The sequence below is a fragment of the Octopus bimaculoides genome, chromosome 1, assembly GCF_046866305.1.
Source record: "Octopus bimaculoides isolate indiv1 chromosome 1, ASM4686630v1, whole genome shotgun sequence".
NCBI classification, from domain to species: domain Eukaryota; kingdom Metazoa; phylum Mollusca; class Cephalopoda; order Octopoda; family Octopodidae; genus Octopus; species Octopus bimaculoides.
Genome location: NC_142928.1, coordinates 79,182,430 through 79,207,535, shown reverse-complemented (window position 1 = coordinate 79,207,535; position 25,106 = coordinate 79,182,430). Strand labels below are relative to the sequence as shown.

The following is a 25,106-nucleotide window of genomic DNA, read 5'->3' as shown; positions in this document are numbered from 1 at the left end:
TATATATATGTGCACATGCACACATACATATACACACACACAGATATATGTGTGTTTGTATGTATGTGTATATATGTGTGTGTGTGTGTGTGTGTTTGTGTAGGAGTTTGTTAGAATGTTAGATAGATTGGAAGGAGTCCATACTGTTTCCTCACATATAAAAGAAATATCACAAACGGGGGGGGGGGGGAGAGTTGACAAGCATAGATGTCCCAGACTCTTTTGTTTCCAGAGTAAAATGGACCATAGACCATGGACCAAACTGCAATATCAGTGCATTATTGACTGCAAGAATCACCCAGATTATTGCTGACCAGCTGCAGTGGTTTTATCAGAGCAAGCCACGCTTCATAACATTTCAAAACATACACATTATACATGCAAGTGTGCATATATTGCATAAATACATTATGCATGTATGTTGACAGTTGTTCTTTGCAAATTTCTTTTTGGCACAGATTTCAATGATGATTATGATGTTTTCTCTTTCTGGTTAGTTGTTTGTTATTATCATTCATATTGTTTCTTCTTCATCAAATCTATCTCTGTTAAAGCTAGAAATCTTTCAAAATGAATCAAAACTGATCAAGTTCTTAAACAAACGATGAAAAACCTGCGACTGGTGTTCGAGATCCTGCAGTATTATTAACCATCATGTAGCCACCATTAACATTCATGCCGTAAGTGCTACTATCAGCTTCCTCACTATCTGTGTAGTTGTAGGCGCTATACATTGATCGAGGATTGCTCTGCTGCCAAGACTGGCGGACTGTATCGTTAACGTACTGATTGTAGAATGTTCCAGCAGTTGTGGTATTTGTATTTTTTACAGTTTCATCTTCACTCTCGTCACTTGGCTATAAAGAAAGAAAAAAAAACAAAACAATCAAATTAGTTTTCAAAGCTGAGTCTGCAGAAGAATTAGAAAAGAAATTCTAGGTACGAAAGCAAAATCTAGAATACAGAAGATTCCAAGTAAACTTAGCAAAGATTAAAGTGTTAATAAGTAGGAAGGTATGCATGGGCACACAATATGTTATGGGTACACAAAGAAATGTAGTGGAATAACAGGCAGACTAACAGTGAAGGCAAGCTTTGTATGTAGACGATAAACTGAAGGAATATACACTAAGAGCATATGGAAAATGGTTAGGCTCTCTTAAATGGCTCACTTGGAGTTGTCAATAGTTTCTGTTACTTAGATAACACAATTAGCAGAAGAGGTGGTTGTTTAGAAAGTACAGTGACCAAAGTCTGAGTCCATTGGAAAAAGTTGAAGGGACTATAACCTCTGTTGGCTACAAACGTTTTCTCCCTCAGAGTATAGGGTTGACTGTATGATGCTTGTGAACTGCAATGCTGCATGTTAGTGAGATATGGGGCTTGAATGTAGAAGACTGCAAAGGCTAGAATGAAATGAAACAAGCTTGCACCTATAGATGTGTAACATTAATGTGCATGGAAGCCAAAAGGATAAATGAGTTGAGAGAGAAAGTGGATATAAGCAGAATTAGGTGTAGTGCATAAGAAGGCTGTTTGGTATAAGCAGATGCTGCATATGAAAAATGACCACTGCATAAAGAATTACCGAGAACTACAAATTAATAGAACCTGTGGAAAAAAAGGAGTTCAAGAAAGATTTTGGGTGAAGTGGTGAAGGTTGATCTGAAGATACTGCATCTCACAGAAGTGATGACAAAGGATCAAACTGACTTGTGATGTGTGATGCTGTAGAAGACTCTGCCATCTATGCAGGAGGTACTCTGACATGAAAATAGTGTTTAGATACTGAGATACTTTATAGTCTGCAAAGTAAACAACTTACATTTTGTTGCCTCCCCCACTCACCTGACACCCATTAAATATTTTGACTCTTCACTTCATTGGCCCACCTTCATTCCTCTTATGTATAAGAAAATGCACCGGTCCTCTTCAACCATCCAACTCCCTTACCCTTCACAAGACCCATGCTTAAAAGATTGCATTGCACTGTCCTCAGGCCTCTAAAATTCCTTCTCATCACTTAATTTTTATCTTACCCCATCATCTACCCACACCTATGTCTACCTCTGCTGTTTTGAACAGTCTTGCCATATACATCAAACTACAGCTCTTTTCTTCCATCCAAACACCCAGGCACTACTGTTATCATTGATCTCTCTTCTAATCCCCTCCTTGGTCACCTGAACATTTGCAGTCATCCTAAGTTATTGAGCACTCTCAACACTTATTTGCTTCTCTTGCTCTGGCCCCATATCTCTTCTCTCTAGTCTACATATCTGAGTCCTGAATACTCTCTACATTGTCTTGTGTTCAGGACCCCACCTTTACTGGTATCAGCTGACCAAAATGTAATCACTGAGATGGACAGGTGAATGAGACAACCTATCTAATGTTGGTACCACAAAATGCATTCAACATAGCCAGTACAGTGAATGGCAAACTGAGTAAAGATTGCAGAGGGTTCTGGGGGTTTATTCATTCAACCTCTCTAGAGCTGATGGCATGAAAAATGCACCCAGTACACTCTGTAAAATTGTTGGTGATAGGAAGGGCATCCAGCTTTAGAAACCAAGCTAGATGACATATAGGAGCATCAGTCTAAGGAGGCAGTAGTTTCTAACAGAAGATGACTCAGACTGTGACAGCCTGTCCAAGTAATATCTGTATATGTGTTTGTGTGTAGGTTCATCGTAATTTTATATATGTAATCTAGACAATGATATATGAATCTCAATGCCTTTTGAGTCTTACAGATAAACAAGGAATACCAACCATCTTTATAATACCACAACATAGCCTCCTGTGTCCAGTCACCTTGAGTCTCTTTCTTGTAGGCTGCCTCTCTAAATCATTCACTTTCACTACCTGCTTGATTCTAGCATTTAGTGCACACACACACTTGTGGAACCCATTTATAAGAATCATCTTCATCATCATTTAATGTCTGTTATCCATGATGGCATGTGTTGGATAGTTTGATTAGAGCTGGCAAGATGGAGAGCTGCACCAGGTTTCAGTCTGATTTGATTTAATTTTAACAGATGGATGCCCTTCCTAATGCCAGCCACTCCACAGAATGTGTTGGGTACTTTTTATGTGGCACCAGCATGAATACCATTACGTGGTGCTGACTTGGGTACTTTTTACAAGACACCAGCAAGAGTGCTTTTATATGGTACCAGCACAGGGCTCTTGTAGGCCAATCTGCTTCAACAGGGGTGTGAGATATTAAAGCAATGGTTCTCAAACCTACAAGTACCAGCTCCCCTCCCACCAGAAAAAACAAAATAATAATGTAATCCCCTTTATTCACCATTTCCTCTTTATTAAGAAAAAAGCAACAGATTGTGCATCTTCCTTTGTTATGGTGTTGGTCAAGTTTAAAAGGTTTCAAAATTATCTTAATTTTATTAAGTACAGCAATTTGTCTGTTCCCTTTTCAATTCTCATCTGACTCCATCTAGAAGTCTCAGGCTGCAGTTTATAAGAATATCTGAAGAAGCAGAAAACTTTTCAACAGACTTACTTCTGTCAACTCTTCTAAATCTGGCTTTTCTGTTAAGCTACTACTGTTGTCATCTAATGGAGGTTTAGTGTCCAAGTCATCATCAGAATATGTCACACTAGCAGGACTGGGTCGTGGTGGTGATCTGAACAAAAACAAACAAACAAACAAATAAATAAAATAAAAAATAAAATAAAATGAAAAACACTAGAGAAATAGAATTAAAAAAAAAATGAATAAATAAATAAAAAAAAACTCCAATTCAAAACAGGAATAAATAACAACTTGATAATTATTTCAGCAAAGTTAGATAAGTAGACACTGTAGTTGTGTATTCCAGCTCAACACACTTAACAGTGGCTATATAGCTAGAACAGGACAGAGTTAATAGCATATATGACACTTGTGGCTAATATTGTATTAGGTTGCCATGCTAATATACATTACAAATGTCAGCCACAACAAAGCCGTAAATTCTGTAACTGATATGAAGCTAAACAGTAACAGTAAACAATGGGATTGAAAGAGACTAAAACTGATGATTATCTTGATGAGCAATAAGTGAGTACAACTATTCAAAAGTGAAAGAAATTAGGTTGGTATGAGGTAGGAAAAAAGTCTCATGTTTTAGGCAGTACCACTCCAATGACAAAGCATTGCCAGATAAACTTAAACTTGTCACCTGTGTACTTGTTATCACCATTGTATTTCCATCTGCTTTTCCCATGCTGGCATGGGTTGTACAAGACTTCTAAAAGCAGCACTCTACAGAAAGGTGGCCTAATGTCTTTCTTGATATCAACCCTCACTTGTTCTTCATATACTACTGTCAAACAACTACCAGATGTGTGAGAGAGAGAGAGAGGGGGGGGGAGAGTGTGTGTGTTGGAGAGAGTATATGTGTGTATTTTAATGGGAGGCATAAACAGCATCAGAGCTGATATGGTATCATGGAAAGACGTGAATACAAATGCATATACATTCAAGCATGCATGCGTGCACGCACACACATGCATGATGAGTTTCTGTACAGATTCAGCCTGCTGGTTTCACTAACAAGGTATTAGTCACTCTAGCACTATAACAGAAGACACTTGCCCAAGGTGCCATGCAGTGGGATCAAATGCAAAACTGCATGATGGCAAAGCAAGCTTCTTTATCATGGAGTTGTACCTGACATTAAAGTAATAAGGCGGTGAGCTGGCAGAATCGTTAGCATGCTGGGCGAAATGCTTAGCGGTATTTTGTCTGCCGTTACGTTCTGAGTTCAAATTCCGCCGAGGTCGACTTTGCCTTTCATCCTTTCGGGGTCGATAAATTAAGTACCAGTTACACACTGGGATCGATGTAATCGACTTAATCCCCTTGTCTGTCCTCGTTTGTCCCCTCTATGTTTAGCCCCTTGTGGGCAATAAAGAAATAGACATTAAAGTAATTCATTCCAGTGCTTGAATGTAAACATAATATCTATAACAAGAACTATGTAACATCACTGAATATTAAGAAAAGAAACAAAAAGAAAAACTTTAAAATCACAAGCCAACAAAGGATCTGCCACATGGTCATGTGAACTGTAAGAAATAGCAGCCAAGTTTCAACAAAATCATACTCTACCACTTAAAAAAAAAAATTTTAGGCCTATAATGGAGAATATGTATTATGTCAGTGATATACTATGCCAGTGGGGAGGGGAGATAAGGAGGATGATCAAAAGTCATCCATGGCTTTTGATCATAGGTTAGCTAATTCATTGTTCACTTGAGGCTAAACAACAAAAACAGCCCAGTCTTGAAATCAAACTTCACATTATTCTATAAAGTTATAGACAAAATTGTGTTGAATTATTGAATCAATATTTGTCACAAAGATCACACTGAATAGATTTCTGATCAGCCTACAATGTGAGTTGAAATAAACCTTTCTGATTTTAGCACAAGGTCAGCAATTTTAAGAGAAGGAAGAACTCAATTACATCAAACAGTGCTCCACTGGTTTTTATTTTACTGAACTCAAAAGGATAAAAGGCAAAGTTGGATGATGATAACAATGATGATGATGATGACGGTGATGATGATGATGATGATGATGACGGTGATGATGATGATGATTAAGATGATGATAGCAATTAAGGAAAAGAGAAAAAAAAATATGCAAAAGAATATAATCATGAAATAGTTACTCAATGGTGACACCAATCTAAAAAAAAAAAAAAAAAAAAAAATCGTCACTTGCAAAACCATAAGTAAAAATTTGTTTCAGTCAACTTATTCCCACTGTTAAACTCAGTAAGAGTAGCAGTGGTAATGATGGTGGAGGTATAGGAATAATCAAAGTCATTTTACTAGCTTTCTTAATTGCCTTAGAATTTATAAGGCTAAAAAAGCAAACAAAATCCTTTGAGATTTGTCATGTCTTAAATCAACTCTAATCTAGTGGTCCATTGAAAACACTGTTCAGCTGTAAAAAACGATACACTCATTTATCAAACAGATAATCAAATTATTTATTTAGAAAATTCTGTGTGTGGGGGTGGGGAGGGATAAACCCCCAAATTACTCTCTTGTGTTTATTTTAATGTGTTAGACGTTGAAATATATCTAATCAGTGAACTAATTATCTGTTGAACAATCAAAGTTCCTGGAGCCTGCATGTTCAATGGGGAGTAACAGTGATAGCCTCATTACCTGATCTAAATCGCCTGTTTTTGTTCATTAAATATTACATAAATATTCCGAGGAATGAAATACTTAGTCTCAACATCCATAATTTTATTGTTTACTGAAGATTATGTGGTGAAGTAAGCACTAACACATTCGATTTTGTAAGCTACAATAATAATAATTTTAATTCATTAAGACTATATCACTTATACTGAAAAGAGATAAACTCAAAGAAAAGATAATAACATAAGTTAAAAATTAAAAAAAAACTCTTTTTGAAATGAGTTGATGTACAAGAGACCCAATTAATTAAAATTGGAAGAATAGATGATGGAGAAAGATTATGTAAATGTATTGTCATCATCATGAACAGGATGAAAACCTTAGGTGTGCCAGTATTTAAAAAGTACATTTTCCAAGTCTTTAAAGAGCACATATCTTTCAGAAAGTAAGTACAAGTTTCAAAACTCTTCACAAGCAACACAGTGTGCTCCTGAAATCTTTACTTATGATCTGGATTTTGAGGGAAAATTTATTTATTTATGTATAATACATACTCATATCATATACAAAATATAAATCTAATTCTAGGTAAAGAAATCTAACAAAAATATCTCTTGTATATAATACATACTATAAAATGGTGCTAAAATAACATCACTTAGCTAGTTTTTGTGTTTAATGTGCACACACAAATTTTTAAGATTTAATAATCTAGCAAAAAATGTGCATTACACTCAAATAAATATGGGATGTGACATTTGAAATTAATGGGAGATTGCCATCTTATCTGTTTAGCTATAATTATATAAGAAATTATATGAAATTTTGATAATTTACAAAGGTTAATTGTAAGACTAACCTCATACTACGCAAAGAATTGGTACGATGACCGATAGTTCTACGTGACTGACGTCGATCAAATGTAGAAAATCCTCCATCATCAAGTACTGGGGGTTCCAGTGGAAGAGGTGGGGTGTTACGTCTGCGAATAGTTTCACCTGTAAAATGTTGTAACAATGGTAATATTAGGTAAGGTCAGAAATTTAAGTAGCAAAGTATATGTTAATAATAAGGACAGGTAATATGAATAAATTGTTAACATGCATACAAGTTCAAGGGTGGGATTATATGAAACTATTACAATGCACCAAGGTACCAACAAAGAAATCAGTTAACACTTTACCTAATACAGAATGGTGATTAGTTTTGTTCAAGCAAGGCCGGGAGTTTCTATATGTTGTATTATTTTGATCAAGTAAACAAACATGCAAACATGGTGTAAAAGGATCTGAAATATTTTGTTCAAAGAAAGCTATTGAAGAACATCCCTAACTCAATTGCAGAAATCTATAAGGAGTCAATCCCAGAAGTCACCTCAGTGATACTGTCTTTCTTTTGTCTGAATAGTTATGGGTAACAGAGCAAAAGAAAGTAAAAAAGGGTAAAGACTCCCTTTGGTCATGAATGACCATGTGGTTGCACCCAGAAAGTTACCCTCTGAGGCACAAGTTTGCACAAAGTTGCTCATGGAAGACCAACAAGTCACCCATGCATACCAACCTCCCACTCCACATCACCAATGTTGTCCAAGGGAAAGGCAATGGCCAATACAGCTTGACACCAGTGATGTTGCAACTCATTTCTACAGCTGGGTGAACTGGAGCAACGTGAAATAAAGCGTTTTGCTCAAGAACACAACACAATTGCTTGGTCCAGGAATCAAACTCACTACCTCATTATTGTGAGCCTGACTCTCTAACCACTGAGCCAAGGATAATAACCTTAAATATCTCCAAAAGCACAGTATGATACAAGTTGGAATGCCTTTGATCATGGGTTTGACTATGGAGCTAAACAACAATGAAAACAATGTAGTTAGTGGAGCAAACTGTGTTACATCAACCACATGTATTAGCATTTAGTCTCTCAATGAGCCAACAAAAAGGAACTTTTATACTGTCACTGAATCAGCTAGAAATACTACAGATTCAGGTTCAGTATCAAAGTATACATCAAAGTCATCAGCAAAAAGTAGATCCCACTGGCACCAAATCTTAAACTCCTCTGTTATGGCCCAGAGGAATATAATAAATAGGTGGGGGCTGAGAATCAAGCCCCAGTGAACTCTTCTTTGCACACTAAATTCATCATTGTACTCTTTGCTAAGTCTCACCTTACTGACAACACCTCTGTACTGTACATGACTTGAATGGCTGTCACCAACCATTTATCTAAATTTAGCTTCTGCAGTGACCATCAGATCAGGGAATGAGGCTTTCTCCAGACTAATGAATGACAAGTACAGCAGCTTACTTTGGGCTAAATACTTCTCGTGAAGTTGCCTTACAAGAAAGAGGGCATCAGCAGTATTTCTCCATGGCACGAAACCAAATAATAGCATCTCATCTAGGTTAATTCTCTTTCTAATTTGTTGAGCTATAACACTTTTTTGTAATTTGATGCCTCTGTTATGATCTTTCTCAAAATCATCTTCTTTACCCTTCTAACAGTTGAATATAATGGCTACTACATCAGTTGTTGAGTGCAACACATTCTTGTACAAACTCTATTAGCCATACAAGTTAACAACTATATCCTACTCTGTTAAATATTTTAAGTATCTCAGCAGTGATTCCTGATTAATCAGGGCTTTTCCTGCCTTCATATTCTTAATTTCTTCATCAATCTGCTATCAGTTAGAATAGTTGGTCCTGTTAGGAAGACCTACTTTCTCATGCATTCTCCACATTTAACAACCTTTCTTACTTGACTTCCAAGCTGCTTTCTTTTATATGTGTGCAAGTGTGTGTGCATGTGTATGTATGTATGTGTGTGCATGCATGCGTGTATATATATATATATATATATATATATATATACACACACACGTGTATGTATATATATTTACAAGTATATACATGTGTGTGTGTGTATATATATTCTTTTACTTGTTTCAGTCATTTGACTGCAGCCATGCTGGAGCACCACCTTAAAGGGTTTTAGTCAAAGGAATCGACCCCAGGATTTATTCTTTGTAGAAGACACTTCTTTAAGGTGCCACACTGGGACAGAACCCGGAACCATGTGGTTGGGAAGCAAGCTTCTTATGACACAACCATGCCTGTGCCTGTATATATATACATGTTTACATATATACATACCTCTTACTAACTGTGAGTAGCTATGAAGATCCTCTACAAGAAACTGCTCTGATCACTCCCCATTCTCTCACACTTTAACCCCTTCTCCTCTAGTATGAAACTGACACCCACATCTGCAAGGGTTCATAATCCTGTGAGCTGCATCGTGATGTCATTAGTACTGGTGGTATGAAAAAAGTACCCACTACATACTGTGGTGGTTAGCTTTAGGAAGGATATAGACCATGCCAAAGTAGACGACAGAATGCAATGCAATCCTTAGACCCACGAGACCAGGTCAAACCATCCAACCATGCCAGTTTTTGCAATAGTTGTGCACTCTTTTACATAAATGATACAACCTTAAGAGTATTTAAAAGCTATTTCCCAAATCCATCTCAACATTTATCAATTACTCAGTCAGTTTGATGTTCAACTAGACTGCAGCTTTCATGAATCAATGAATTCTACTCAAACATGAAGTATTTTGTAAAATTGTTTTTAGTGTGCATGTATACCCTATTGACTTGCTAACATAGCATTAGGGTTAACAAAAAGCATTTTTGATAAATATGCTGACAAGTGGATAAATTAAAAACAGATAATTCAAGGCTTTTCATTCTCCTTAACCCTTTTGTTATGTTTTCATTGAAAGACATTGCCTTTGTTTCAGTTAATGTTTAAAACATTGAAGAATGCTGTGAAATAACCTTATCATTGTTAAACTGGTGTTTGGAACATAAAGTGAAATTTTGATGAAAGATTTTAATCTACATCATTTTAAAAGAGGAAGTTTGTATTACAGGGATGGTCTCAGACAGGTTGGTATTAAAAGGGTTAAATGCATAATAACATTTCCATCGCAGAAATAAAGACTAACTAAAAGTTTTTTTCTTGCTTTCTCTTGTAGGTTTATAAGATTATTTTAAGCTTATATAAACCATACAGTTGGTTAAACAAAATGATAAAACATGATGCTTAGAATGTAATATCCCATTTGGATTTAAAGAAAAAATACATCAAGACTAATTGCTGTGTAAATGGAAGATTGCTTTCAGTTTTCTGACATCTGACAATACACTAATTAGGCCACTTTGAGAGTTTCTGATTTAAAGAATGAGTTCTACTTACGGGTCATCTTTCGCTTCCTGCCAACCAGGACCAATAACAGCACAACAGCCATTATGACAATTAAACCACTCAGGGCAATAATAAGCAAGAACCACCATTCTGTATGAAACGGCCGTTCACTGAATGTACGCATTTTTCCAATTTCACCTATGCAGAAAAGAAAAGTATATATAAAAGTGATGCATATAAAGAACAGACAGTAAAACAAGAAAATGAAAATCTTTAAAATCAGATCAATACCAAGATATTTTAAAATAGAATAAATAATGCAACATCATCATTTAACATCTGTTTTCCATGCTGGCATAGGTTGGAAGGTTTGACAGGAGCTGGCTAGCTAAAGAGCTGCTCAGGCTCTATGTCTGTTTTGGTATGGTTTCTATGGCTGGATGCCTTTCCTATTGCCAACCACAATACAAAGTGTTCTGGGTGCTTATACATAGCATCAGCATGGCTGCATTTACATGGAACCAGTACATGTATTTTATATGTGGTACCAGTACCCACCAGCCCACAAGATTAGGAACACTCAGTTGGAGAGAGATGCAGGGAACATACTTGTATGCAAGGACAACCTTGATTTTACTTAGCTTGACGTGTATTCTTAAGCACAGTAAACTGCCAGGAGTCTCAGTGTGAAGGACTTTCAAGTGAGATCGTTGCCAGTGAGATCGTTGCCATTTTGAGCGTGGCCATTGCTTAGTACTGCCTGACTGGCCTTCGTGCCGGTGGCATGTAAAAGCACCCACTACACTCTCGGAATGGTTGGCGTTAGGAAGGGCATCCAGCTGTAGAAACTCTGCCAAATCAGATTGAAGCCTGGTGTAGCCATCTGGTTTCACCAGTCCTCAGTCAAATCGTCCAACCCATGCTAGCATGGAAAGCGGACGTTAAACGATGATGATGATGATGATGATGATGATTTGGAAAAACAAAAATGAAAAAGCAATAATGTATTATAAAATCTCAATAATGGCCCTTCATTTGCATTTGTTTCTGGTTTCAAGAAACAAGTATAGCTGTGAGGTTAAGAAGTTTATTTGCGGCCAAGTGGTTTCAAGTTTAGTCCCATTGTGTGGCACCATAAGTGGCTCTCTTTTAATATAGCCCCAGGTTGATTAATGCCATGTGAAAGAATATGGAACATGAAAATTGTATGAAGCTTATTGTATGCATTTGAGAGAGTATGTGAATGTGTGCATCGCTTTATATATTTTACGCTTGTCATTGCTTGAGCAAAGCAGTGCTGATCTTGACATTCCCTGTTGACATGATTAGTTGTTCTGTGCTTGTAAGAACATGTTGGAATGCAGAAAACCCTTATTTGAACAACAGGTAAGGGTTGGCAACAGGAAGATAATCCAACTATAAAATTCTGCCTCAAATATCTCTTTTACTAGACTCTGGTTTTCAGGGGAAAACCAGTGTTAAATGAGCGTATACATTTCAATTTAACTTAGCCAAAAGCTGCCCTTTTATAAAATAAACATTTGATGTCTGCAGAAAACTACATAAACATTGGCAATTGTCACCAGCCCTTACACATTTCCAAGTAAGTCATTTAGTTCTTTGTTTTCATTTTTTAATTTTTTTGAATGATGAACCACTCAATGGTGAGACATGTTTTTGCAGCAGACATGAAACAATGTCAAAATACAAATAGGACAACATAAACACCTCATCCACACATACTGTCATCATTTTATAAGTCATTTCCATGAGCTGGAGGACAAAATGTTGCTTCAGTGTTTCACTTTTGACATAGTTTCCTCTTCTTAAGACCAACCCCTTTAATGTGTGAACTAGGTACATTTTTTGTTTTGTGACACCAACTCTATAGGGATTGCTTTGTCATCAACAAGACTAAAGAATCTTCTTGATACCTGTGTTGTTACTACTCAAGTTGATTTCTAGCCAGTAAGAATTTGTATTAGGAGGTCTTTGCGGTACTAATACTAGTGAGGTTGACTTGTAGCTTGGAAAGGAAAAGAGAGTCCCATGATGAATGGAAAAGATTTATTGTTGTGAGAGGATGGTTATGAAGAGAACATATACATACATATGCATCTATATATATATATATATATATATATATATATATATATATACACATACACACACACATGCATATAAATACATCCAAACAATATACTGATACACACACATACATGATCAAGTTTTGAACTTACCCATGTTAGTGTGGGAAAATAGACATTAAAATGGCAATCATCATCATCATCATCGTTGTTTAACATCCGCTTTCCATGCTGGCATGGGTTTGACTGAGAACTGGCAAACCAGGAGGCCACACCACGCTCCAATCTGATTTGGCAAGGTTTCTACAGCTGGATGCCCTTCCTAATGCCAACCACTCTGAGAGTGTAGTGGGTGCTTTTACATGCCACTGGCATGGAAGCTAGTCAGGTGATACTGGCATCGGTCACACTTGAATGGTGCTGTTTACGTGCTACCAGCACAGATGCCAATCAGGCGGCACTGGGATTGACAATGCTCCAATGGTGCTTTTTATGTGCTACCAGCATAGGTGCCAGTCAGGCAATGGAAATGTTTATGGTTGTTGTTGTGGTGGTGGTGATATTGATGATGTGAGGACGATGACCACTGAAACAAAATATAGTCGAGATTGACCAGATTATTAATTTTAATTTGTCAAGATTTTAATGTTGCCTCGTGTTTTATTGTAATATCTTAACATGGTCTTCAGGCATTAAATGTTTGTATTAATGCTTATTAAAGATAGGTCTGAACTCTATGAGTTTTAATGCAAATAAAAACTCCTTTCTTTCAACATGTATTTGCTGTGATAACATCCCTACTAATGGTACAGTAGATAAGAATATTAAAGTGCTGTTGAAATTTAGAAACATTCAAACAAATGTTTTTATACCTTACAACAGGCCTATTTGCTTACCACAATATCTCCATAATCTTAGAAAATGTACTAATAGAAGACAATAATAATAATAATAATAATTTAGGAAATGCTGTAAATCTTTGTGTGTTGAAGCAGTACATAAAAAATATAAAATGTGCATAGAAAGAGTAGTAGAAGAATTTTAGTCTTGAGAGAAATAACACAATTTCACTAGCACTGGTGCCACAGTAATTCAGTAAGGTATTTGGTAAATGAGTAGAGACAACACAGAGTGTCGTGGACCATATAGTGCTTATAATGATTTCAAATTTTGGCACAAGGTCAGCAATTCTGGAGGAGGGTGTAAGTCAATTGCATTGACCTCAGTGCTTAACTGGTACTTATTTTATCGACTTTGAAAGGATGAAAGGCAAAGTTGACCTTGGAGGAATTTGAACTTATAATGTAAAGACAGATGAATTGTCTGCCACTAAGCATTTTGTTTGGCATGCTAATGATTTTACCAGCTCACCGTCTTATATAGTGCTAGTAATGACATGAAATCTCACTAACCATGGTCTGTAGGGAGATTGGTGCAAGAAAGACCATCCAGTGGTAAAAATCAAGACAAAAAAATAGAATGTATGAGCAAGACACGGTCACCCAATCTATTTAGAAGGGCAGTAACTCTGAAAGAGAACTGACTTAAACAGTGATGACTACTCTAACACATGCTGGCATGGAAAGCAGATTTAGAATGAGGATGATGATGAAGACTTCATTTTAATGGCAGGTCAGAATTAATCAATGAAAGTTGATTGCTATATCTTATATATTAACTGCTCCTACTTGGCGCAGCAAAGAGTTGCATATTGCTGTAAGAACAAAAGTGAAACTCTTAATTCTTCAGTTTTTAATTGCTTGATTAAATTTATATGGACAGAAAATAATTAACAACTTTGGGACTGAAATAAAGGATAATAAATGTTTCCTTCTTGAGCCATGCCAGGCTCATAAGGGCCAGTTTCCCGGATTCAGTGGCGTATATATTCCCCACCTAGACAGGATGTCGATCTGTTGCAGGATTACTCATTTTTGCTAGCTGAGTGTACTGGAGCAATGTGAAATGAAGTGTTTTGCTCAAGAACACAACACATCGTCTGTTCCAGGAATTGAAACCACAATCTTACAATCATAAGCCCAACTCCCTAACCACTTGGCCATGCACCTCCGCTGGGACTGAAATACATTAACAGAAATACAATCACTTATAAGTAAAGATGGTGTACTACCAATAACTTGTTAGCCGTTCAAATCTTATTGCTTGTCTCAATAGACTTCACAAACAACCTGATAAGTGATTACCAACAGGAAAGGCATCCTAAAAACAATTTTCCTAATAATATGCAAATGTCTTAATTTTCAAAATACTGTCTACTTACGTTTGCATGGGAAAACATATGAGAAATAGCTTTAAAAAACTAAATACCTTTTTCTGGATCTTGTATCAACATAGGTTTAGATGGTTCACTTGGAGGTCCAATTCCAAGCCAATTGTAGGCAAGTACACGGAATTGGTACACTTTGCCAGTATCTAAGCTGTGAATATTAAGCAATGCACCAGTCTGTGGTGATTCTTTCAACAAAATATCAGTCCATTTTCCTGAAAATGTAAAGATAAAAATGAAATACAAAAATATAATCTAGATAACATGCTTTAGTTATTTACAAATATACAAGCTGAATTATAAAAATATAAATTTTAGAAACTAAAGAGATGGAAAAAATGTGAAAAATGTGAAATAAGAAAAATAATTTTAAAAAATCACAAAAACTACAATACAAATAAATAAGCATTTTCTAGTTACTTTGTGCAAAATTTTCAAACACCTATCAGAGGTTTAGTGAATAGAAAAATAACATTTGAAATCCTATGGATTTAAACATTACTAATGAAAGTATACAGCATGTATATCCAATAGAAAAAAAACAAAACAAATGAAAATTTTATTTTAATTATGAAGAATATTGTATCTTATTGTTCATTGGCACTTCATCTTATGCATGCAAATGTGTACATGTTTGTGTAGCTAAGTATATGCATCCATATTCTGAAAGAAGTACATTTTAATCCTAAATAAAGTATTTTGTTTTAAAACCTAATATGCTAATTTTGAAAGACATATCCCTTAAGTACAGACCCTTAAATGTTTTGTTTTGAACAATTCATGTTACAAGATGCTCCACCTTAATATTAATTTCATTTATTTCTTAATTATAAATTAATGGAGAGACTAACTGACAACTAAATTTCAACATTAGATTCTGAGCCAGAACCAAAATATTTTGTTTGTGTATTCTTCCAAAATAATGTCTTATCAATCTAATTATTACTCACAAAGTCAGAATCAATTGATACAAAATTTATACCCTAATATACTTTTAAATATTATGAGCAAATAAATAAACAAAGTATATATTTTCTTTAGATATTTGTGGTAGTGGGAGTTGAGGGTAACGTTTAAGGAGGATAATATTACAATGACACTTCTAGTGCTTGCCCTATTTCAACTTATTTTCAAGGTTATAATTAAATCACTAATTGTTTAATAAATGTCAACGCTTGCTTACACTTAGCCTTGAATGAAAATTTGGAGAAGTTTCTAGAACAGCTAAATTTGCGAGCAGATTTTAATTCTATATTGAAAGCAAAGTCACTTCTCTTCCATAACTATTGTCTTTAGAAAGGAAACAAAGCAAAACAAAACAAAACATGAACATTACTATGTCATTCCATTCTCCTACACACTTATGGCATTTAATTGGAAGGAGTTGATGGTATAAAATAGAAACGAGCTATTTGAGAGTGTGACCTGATTCCATTTGTAGCAATAGCTATTTCAACCACTTCAGTTAAATATAGCATTTGTTTTATCAACTGCTGTTCAACTTTATATTACTACATGCATGTTATAAATCTCAAATACAATGCATGTATCATATGAAATATTCTAATTACTATATAGGAAATATATTTCACTTTTACTAAAATGTTCAAACTGGGACATAATAAGATTTTATAATTGCTTTGGGGGTTTAATCTGCAGTGGTTTTGTAACGTGTTTCTCAAATAGGCTTGAAGCTCATATGGAAACTGCCTTGGGGCATCAGTGATGGGACTGAAACTACATTCTAAGTCAGGAGCCCACCTCTACTCAACAGAGCTCCCTTATAATACTAAAACATTAATATTTCTCTAACCTTCTACCTCATAGTCTAAGAAGGAATTTGAACCAGATACTGTTTAACTAATAAAACACTCGGCAATTTTAGTGTTCTATTATTATGTTCAATGGTTAACTGTACACTTTGTAGTACCATTTGTAATCGCATAAACCAAACCAACCAATGTGCCATTGCTAGAGCCACTGTTCACTATTTATTACCAGATGCTGTTTGCATGTTGGCTCGTGGTTAAGAAAAGTCTGTCAAATTCATCAAACAAACCATCTCAATCAGACAAAGTTGAATTCTGAACTACAAAGTGCACACCAAAAAATAAACATGTATTTAATACAAATTCAAAGCAACTGAAAGAGGCTCTGGGTGGTCACTTGACCATGTAGAAATAGTGGCTAAATTTCCTTCAACTTACTAACTACTGTGTTAAAAAAGGAAAAAGAAAACACAAATAATAGTGAGGTATACTAAAATGCAGGACATTCACAACTGGAATATCCTTGTTTAAGGTCTGTTGGATCAGAGTTGACTTGAAGCTAAATAATAAAATGTATTTAGATATAGCTGGTATTAAACATAGTAAAATCTAAAAGAAATTTTAAATTGTGTAAAATATTGTAAAATATTTGACAAGATAGCATCAGAACTGCTAAGGCTAAATGGTTAATGTTTAAGCAACTCAAATGAAGAATATCCTTTTTCATTTTCCACACTATAACCACTGTGCTATCTTTAGAAAAAACATTGGATTATGCCTCCAAAACTGTAAAAGTTTTGTAGTTTTCCACAATACTAAAAGGCATGCCAGCTAATTGGTCACCATCTCTCTCTGAGCTGCACCTACTGAGGAAGTTGAACACTGCAAAACAACAAAATACAAACCAGTTTTAGAGAGCTCCTGCTGATTTGCAGTTGTGAGTTCCTCTTACGGTATAGTATCTATCAATATTCAGTTTAGATTTAAATGAAAGATCAATTTGTCTATCATGGCTACCCGGCAACGCTGGTGACAAGACATAGGACTTGCTACTTCATAGCTGGTTATTCAAAATCTATCAACTGATTATTGCACAGCTTGTTACCTGATTATCATTTATTTGATATCTGATTATCTTTTATTTGATATCTGATTATCATTTATTTGATATCTGATTATCTTTTATTTGATATCTGATTATCTTTTATTTGATATCTGATTATCTTTTATTTGATATCTGATTATCTTTTATTTGATATCTGATTATCTATTAATTAAAATCTTTCAAAGGATCATATCATCTAGAATTCATGAGAGATGAATAAGCTGTCTGCTAAGTTACAATTAATTCATGAACAAGAGTTAAGAAGTTAATATCAGATAGCCAACAATGAGGCTACCTTTTAAACTTGCCTGTTGTAACATACATTATTATTCAGAGTGTGATTTTAGAAAAGTAAATTGTGAAACATGTCTAATGCTGCTAGTTGTTATTCTTTCCTACTTATAACAACATCTAACTAGTTTGATGTGGCAGAATACTGAGTAAAATTAGCTGACCTAGAAATTAAGGATTAATTGGAAAGGATTTGAGTTGGAGGGGAAAAAAAAAATTGTGTATGAGTAAATGATTATGATGTTATTAATGAATAAGTTCAATATATCAGAACTGACCTCTGATAGTTGTAGAGTTTTTAACACTTTCTCTTTTCTTGCGAGCTGCTTGCATGCTTAGAGGATCTGAAGAGAACAGTTAAATATAACGATATCAAGACAAAACAAACATGCTAAATTTACGTATAAAACATGTGCAGTCAGCAGAGCAGCTTTCCGTTTTTTTTTCGTTTTTTTTGTTTGTTTGTTTTTTTTGGTCATTTTTCAGTAACTAGAATATTAAAAACAAAGCTTGAGTTGCACAAAGAAAATACAAAACCAAGAAAAACAAACAAATTAGAAAAGGAATAAAAATTAAATTTTTAAAAAGTTAATCATGCGGAAACTAAAAGAGAAATCAGAAACATTCAACATCAAAAAATAAAAAGACCTTTATTCCTAAATATGGGTAGTAAAAAACAGAATAGGTAATTTAAATAAATGTTGCTGTTGGTATTATTATTACTATTATTATTATTATTATTATTATCATTACTATCATTATTTGTGGTAAAAACAGGGTGAATGGACAAGTGCTTGTAGAATGGAGACCAACTGTTGGATGAGTGATTGTGTCTTTAGTGGTCAGGGTGACCCAGAATCTGTGAGCTTCTTTGATTGGTCCTATTTAGAAGTTCTACATGAAGAGGACTGCATCATCAATGTGTCCACATATCATGAATACTATATATATATATATATATATATATATATATATATATATATAATAAATTAAAGAAGGAAAATGCACTCACTTTGCATAGTTATAATATATTTTTTAACATATTTTATATTGTGTTTGTCCAAGAAGCGGGCTGCATGAAACAGTGTTCCCTGCCTGATGATGAAGCATGTCTCATGCAACCCACTTCTTGGACAAACACAATATAAAATATATTAAAACTATGTAAAATGTGTGCATTTTCCTTCTTTAATTTTTTATATATATTACAACTCACCACATGGGGATAATCGAAATTCCTTCCTTTCTGTTACTATATATATATATATATATATATATATATATATATATATATATATATATATATACATATATATATATATTAGTTTATGTGTATATATTAATATTATCTCAGTTATTAAAACCTTTGATAATTTAAATATGTTAATAGTTACCAGAGGTAGCAAAATTACACTAAAAAACAAGATATCACAGCCGTTTTACAGGTAGAGATACCAAGTTAAAGTGATACATTTTGAGAAGATATATATATATATATATATATATATATATATACTTTTAATCTCATTTCCTCCTCCTATCCCTTCTTTCCCCTCTCATGTTTCATGTAAACTCTCTCACAATTTGTTAAACTGTTCATGTTATGTCACCCTTCATCTGATGCCCTTCAGGCAAATAAAAAGAAATCATTATTATTATCATTACTATTAAGGCATTGAGATGGCAGAATTGTTAGCATGCCAGACAAAATACTTAGTAGCATCTTGTCCATCTTGTTCTCAATTCAAATTTCGCCTTTTATCCTTTTGGGATCAATAAAATAAAAGTACCAGTTGAATACTGGGGTTGATGTTATGGACTAGTCCCCTTGTCCAAAATTTCAGGCTTCATGTCTATAATAGAAATTATTATTATTATTATCATTATTATTATTATTATTAAGGTGGTGAGCTGGTAAAACTGTTAGCATGCTGGGTGAAATGTTTAGCAATATTTCATCCATCTTCACATTCTTGAGTTCAAATTCCACTAAGGTTGACTTTGCCTTTCATCCTTTTCAGGTTGATAAAATAAGTACCAGTTACGCACTGGGGTCGATGTAATCAACTATCCTCCTCCCACAAATTTCAGGCCTAGTGGCTATAGTAGAAAGGATTGTCATTATTATTATTGCTATGATTAACTTACAGCTAGTATTGATATTATTGTTTACCAGCATTGATATTCTTGTTAATTATAACTACTAGCATAGTTTGCTATTCTTCATTGAATTCTCTAAGTGGAAAGTGATTGATTGACTGGCAGTATTCAGCTATTGGTACAATCACCACTTAACTCATGTCTACAAGATTCATGAATAAGCCAGAAACTGATAGGTTTGATTAATCAAATCTACGGCCTTGATGACAGAAACCAACTCACTATTGTTGTTGTTTATTTTATCTTATTTTAATTTATCTTTTAATGGCTTAGCCAGAGGAGGAAGGCCAACATCTATGACCATTTTGTAAGCCTCTAAAGCTAGAGAGAGGAAGGAAGGCAGTTATATTCAGACTGGGAGATATGGCTTGAGTGGATCCACAATCAAGTTGATTTCAAGTACCTTGGTTTTGAGATAACCTCAACTGAAAATAATGTAAAAACTTAGTTGGCCCTGAGCAAACTGGATGTTGTTTGGATATCAACCCTCTCAGACAACCTTAAGAGGAATTTTTTCTGTGCAACAAAAGAGCCAGTTCTTTCATATGGAGTAACAACCTGGATGCTTAGCAAAAAACTGGAAACTGAGGTAGATGGAACATACATTTCAATGTTAAGGACAATCTTAAATATAATTTGGAGAATTTATCCAACCATGAAATAGCTGCATGGTGATCTCCTGCCTGCTTCCACCATTATAAGAGAAAGGCACTTGTGCTTTGCAGGTAACTGTTGGTGAGCCAAGCAAGAGATGACAAGTGACCTACTGCTATGGATGCCAAAGTATGGCAGTACTTGAGCAGGTTGTCTGAACACAATGTACATAGATCATTTCATCAGGGACACTAGATGTCTCCCTAAATACCTCCCTTCATTAATGTGGGACAGAGATGGCTGGCATGTGTGGATCCACAACAGAGCTGCTCTCCCCACCATAGGTTTTCGAGTTAAACCAGGCATCAGATAAAGTCTACTACTCACTCACATTTGTAAAAGCTAGAAGTTGAACAAATGTGGGAGTTTTGACACCGGTTATTTGACCCACTAGAAATATCAACCAAACTCCTCTCACACCACATCTTGTCATCTTAAGAAAAAGAAATGAAGGACACACTGGATAAATGGAGCCTTAGACAAAGTGCTTGAAAAAAAGATGGCACAGTCGTGTTTGGAATGGTTGATCATAGGTTTGTTTGATCAGAGCTGACTATATGCATAAAAAATATGAGAATAATGAACAAATTTCAATGGGACCACTTGATCAGCTAATAAATAATAGGTACATTTCCTTCAAATCACATCCTATCATCTTAAATATAAAAAGGAAAGACACATTAAATGATTTAGTCCGAGATATCTGATGTTTGAGGAAAAAAGATGGATGGTTAAAGATGGAATGTCTTTGATTGTATTTATAGTCCTAGATATACAAAAAAAAAAAGTGTTGACTGTCATGATAGGAATGTCTTTTATCAGGTCTGTTAGGTCAGTGTTGATTTATGAATTACTGATTTAAAAAAAATTTTTTATTGAACAGCTTAGTGAAAGGATGAAGGATAACACTCATAACCCAGGGTTTCCAGTACCAGTGAGAAAGAAGAAAGGAAGTTGTCCTTGAACTAGAGACCTGCCCAAATGCTTTCAACAGAATGAATGTTTTTAAAAGCACCAAAAAACAAGTGGTGATGTTAAACCATACAACTCAAGGAGGAGGATTAAACAATATTGCCGCTGCCACCACCACCGCCACCACCACCACCACCACCACCAAAAACAACAATAATACCACCATTTCAATGATATCGAATTTGTGTATAAGCATTCTAATCTTGAAGGGAACCAAACTCAACCTGTACCCTGAGCTCCATGAAAAGCTTAATCCCTTCTTTAGTGAAGCTATGTTATTTATAGAATTTTGCTTGTTTTCCTATTGTGGATTAGATGATGTTCTGGAATTGATTCCTGCTCCTAAGGTAATTAAGAGCTCAACTAGTTAATAAAAAAACATTTAGAAGTTATACAGTGCTTATATATTTTTGGCTGAGAAGGAAGTAAAATGGCAGAATCATTGAAGTGTTGGACAGAATGCTTTGTGGTACTTATTCCAGCTGTTCAGGTACTATCAAGGTTAATTTCTCTTTTGATCTCTTCTCTGCTGATGAATAAGGTACCAATCAAAAACTGAGGTTGATTCATTTTTCATCATCTTCTTTTCCTATCCTTCCCTCTTTCAATGAATTGGTTATATTGCACGGCTAGAAGGCCATAGGAGATGTTAAAAAGGATAGAGAGAGCCTTAATGATATAATAATAAATGAAAAAAATCTCCAGATGGCTTGGAAGGGTCACCCACACTTCAAGAGTTAGCAACTGCAGCAGAAGTAGCAAACGATGATGATGTATCAGGCTTAGTAAAAAGTAAGTAACGTTTTGAAACATGAAATTCATCAGAATATATTTCAACAATGCAGAAATTTTATTCATCGAAATAAGTGCCATTACAATCAACACATTTTTGCCAACGAGTTACAAGTTTGTTTATTTCAGTAACATAGAAAGCTGGAGTTCTGGAGCTGATAAACTCTTTGAATGCACTTTCAGCATTGGTTTGATTTTTTAACTCCTTCTCTCAAGGGAAACCATCAAGGTGCTTGAAAAAGTGGTAGTCGGTAGAAGAAAGGTCTGGGGAAGAACTTCGTAGCCAAGTTCCCTCAACTTCTGAAGCATCAATAGTGAAATGTGTGGTCGAGCATTCTCATGAAGAATGATTGGCCCTCTTCTGTTGGCCAGTCTGGGGTGGAGGAGTAGCAGTTTTTCATTCATTTTGACAATTTCATGGCAATATGTTTCTGCAGTAATAGTTTTTCCGGGTTTTAAGAAGTTATAGCGGATGAGTCCAGCAGTACACCACCAAACAGTCACCATAACCTTCTTTTTGAAGAGTTCAGGTTTAGGAAAGGTTTTTGGTGCGTCATTTTTGTCCAACCACTGCGAAGAACATTTTTTTATCATTGTACAGAATCCACTTTTCATTGCAAGCTACAATACAGTTGAGAAATGGATCAGTCTGGTTACGGAGAAGAAGTGACAAGCAAATTTCATATCTGCGCATTTTCTGATTTTCATTCAAATAGTGTGGTATCCAATTGTCAAGCTTTTTTGATTTTCTGATCGCATGCAAATGATTGCAGGCAGTTTTCTGGCTAAGTTGAAGTTCTTTTGTCAGTTCTTGAGTGGTTTTACATGGATCTTTCTCAATGATGGTCTTTGATTGACCATCATCGATGACAGATGGGCGTCCACTATGCTCACAATCTTCAGGGCTCAGGTCTCCATTGCGAAATCGTTTAAACCATTTTTGAGCTGACCACTCAGTGGTCATTTCATCACCAAACATCTCGATATCATGAGCAGTTTCAGTTGTGTTATGCCCTTTTTTGAAGTTGAATAGCAAAATTGCTTGAATGTTGCGCTTTGATATTTTCATTTCAGATTATTGTAACAACAATGCAAAAAACATCAATGTTAATTTAATGATATACTTGGGTGAGTCTATGTTTGTATTATCAGACAATAGAAAAATAGGTGCTTAAAAAAAATTCCAAACTCTGCAAAAATCTGGCACAAACTCTTCATGGTTCAAAACGTTGCTTACTTTTTACACAACCTGATAGTTGAATGCTGTGGCATAAAGTGCTTACTCAAAGTTAAGCAGAAAGGAAATACATAGTATTGAGATATGAACCTTGAAACCTTCCATCCAATCATTTTATTTGGCAGTAATATTTAACATATAAAGAAAAAAAGAAAAAGAGAAACTGGATGGGGTTGGGAGAATGATAAGAACAAAACACAATTGTGATCATAACATGTATATTTCCTCTTGAAAGACTAGTTAATATTGGCTTATTTATCCTTGTAAAAAGCTATATCCTCTTTAGTGCATTAAGTTATCGTTGATCACATAATAACTAACAAGGGTAATATTGGTTCCAAATTTTGGCACAAAGCCAGCAAGTTTGGGGGAGGGGAAAGTCGATTACATCAACCCCAGACACATGAAATCTACATGTAGTTCTCACATGTCTAAGTATTTTAAACATTATCAAGGATTCTAGTAACTCATGCAGTTCAAGTGACACAAATATCAGACAATTCCTAATTTTTGACTTATGTTTTTGTCAGTATTTAATCCTTCTTTGTTTTTATTTTTCCCATTCTAGCATAGCACTCATAAGTAATGTCCAATACTTTTGGTCTTGATATAAAAAGAATGAGAATTTAATTTCTTCATAGAATGATACTTAATTCCTTGGTAAGCTCTTGTTTTATAGGCAAATATGTTTAAATAGTTGAATTTTTCTAGTTACCACTTCACAATTTATGTAGTGGAATTCTCATTTGAATGTTTTATCAAATGAAATAAAGCCATGGCTTTAGGAATCACGTTTGCAATTACAAAAATTACATCTCATTTTTGATAATTATTCCCTGTTAACATATTCTGTTGTAACAAACTGATATGACAGTACAATTACTGGAGTATAAATGCTGTTTATAAACAGTAGTCTAAGAAGCAAGATCTGGCTAGTTTGAGCATAAAACAGGAAAACTATTTGGGCCAGATATGGCCAGTTTAAATGCTAAAAAGTTAAAGAAAGAATCAACCATCTTGATCCCATTGCATCTGTTTAGCCAAAATACTTTTAACGTTTACTTGTTTTAGACACTAGACTGCGGCCATGCTGGGGAACCACCTTCGAGAATTTTATTCAAATGAATTACCCCCATACTTGTTTGCTGAAAATCTGATACTTATTCTATTGACCTCTTTTTGCTGAACCACTAAGTTACAGGGATGTCAACACACCAACACTGGTTGTCAAACAGTGGTAATGATCAAACACAGACACAAAGACATCACACACATAGATATATATGTATTTATGTTGTATACAATGGACTACTCTCAGTTTCTATCTACCATTCACAAGGCTTTGGTTGGCTTGAAGCTAT

General features: G+C 34.9%; 1 protein-coding gene across 7 annotated transcripts in view; it reads right to left on the bottom strand.

Moving 5' to 3' along the window:
* Nucleotides 1-442: 442 nt before the first annotated feature.
* Nucleotides 443-25,106, bottom strand: part of LOC106871456 (protein sidekick-1) — a 589,083-nt gene continuing 564,419 nt past the window's right edge. For 5 of the 7 annotated variants that reach the window (XM_089352508.1, XM_089352475.1, XM_052967540.2 and 2 more), the window contains 6 exons: nucleotides 18,209-18,274; nucleotides 14,807-14,980; nucleotides 10,443-10,589; nucleotides 7,031-7,169; nucleotides 3,530-3,653; nucleotides 443-857 (listed from right to left, as the gene is read on the bottom strand). In XM_089352508.1, the coding sequence (XP_089208634.1) occupies nucleotides 594-857; nucleotides 3,530-3,653; nucleotides 7,031-7,169; nucleotides 10,443-10,589; nucleotides 14,807-14,980; nucleotides 18,209-18,274 (914 nt within the window). In that variant the 3' untranslated portion in view covers nucleotides 443-593. The remainder of the gene's footprint in view (nucleotides 858-3,529; nucleotides 3,654-7,030; nucleotides 7,170-10,442; nucleotides 10,590-14,806; nucleotides 14,981-18,208; nucleotides 18,275-25,106) is intronic. The other 2 variants (XM_089352495.1, XM_052967555.2) reach the window with 1 other exon arrangement.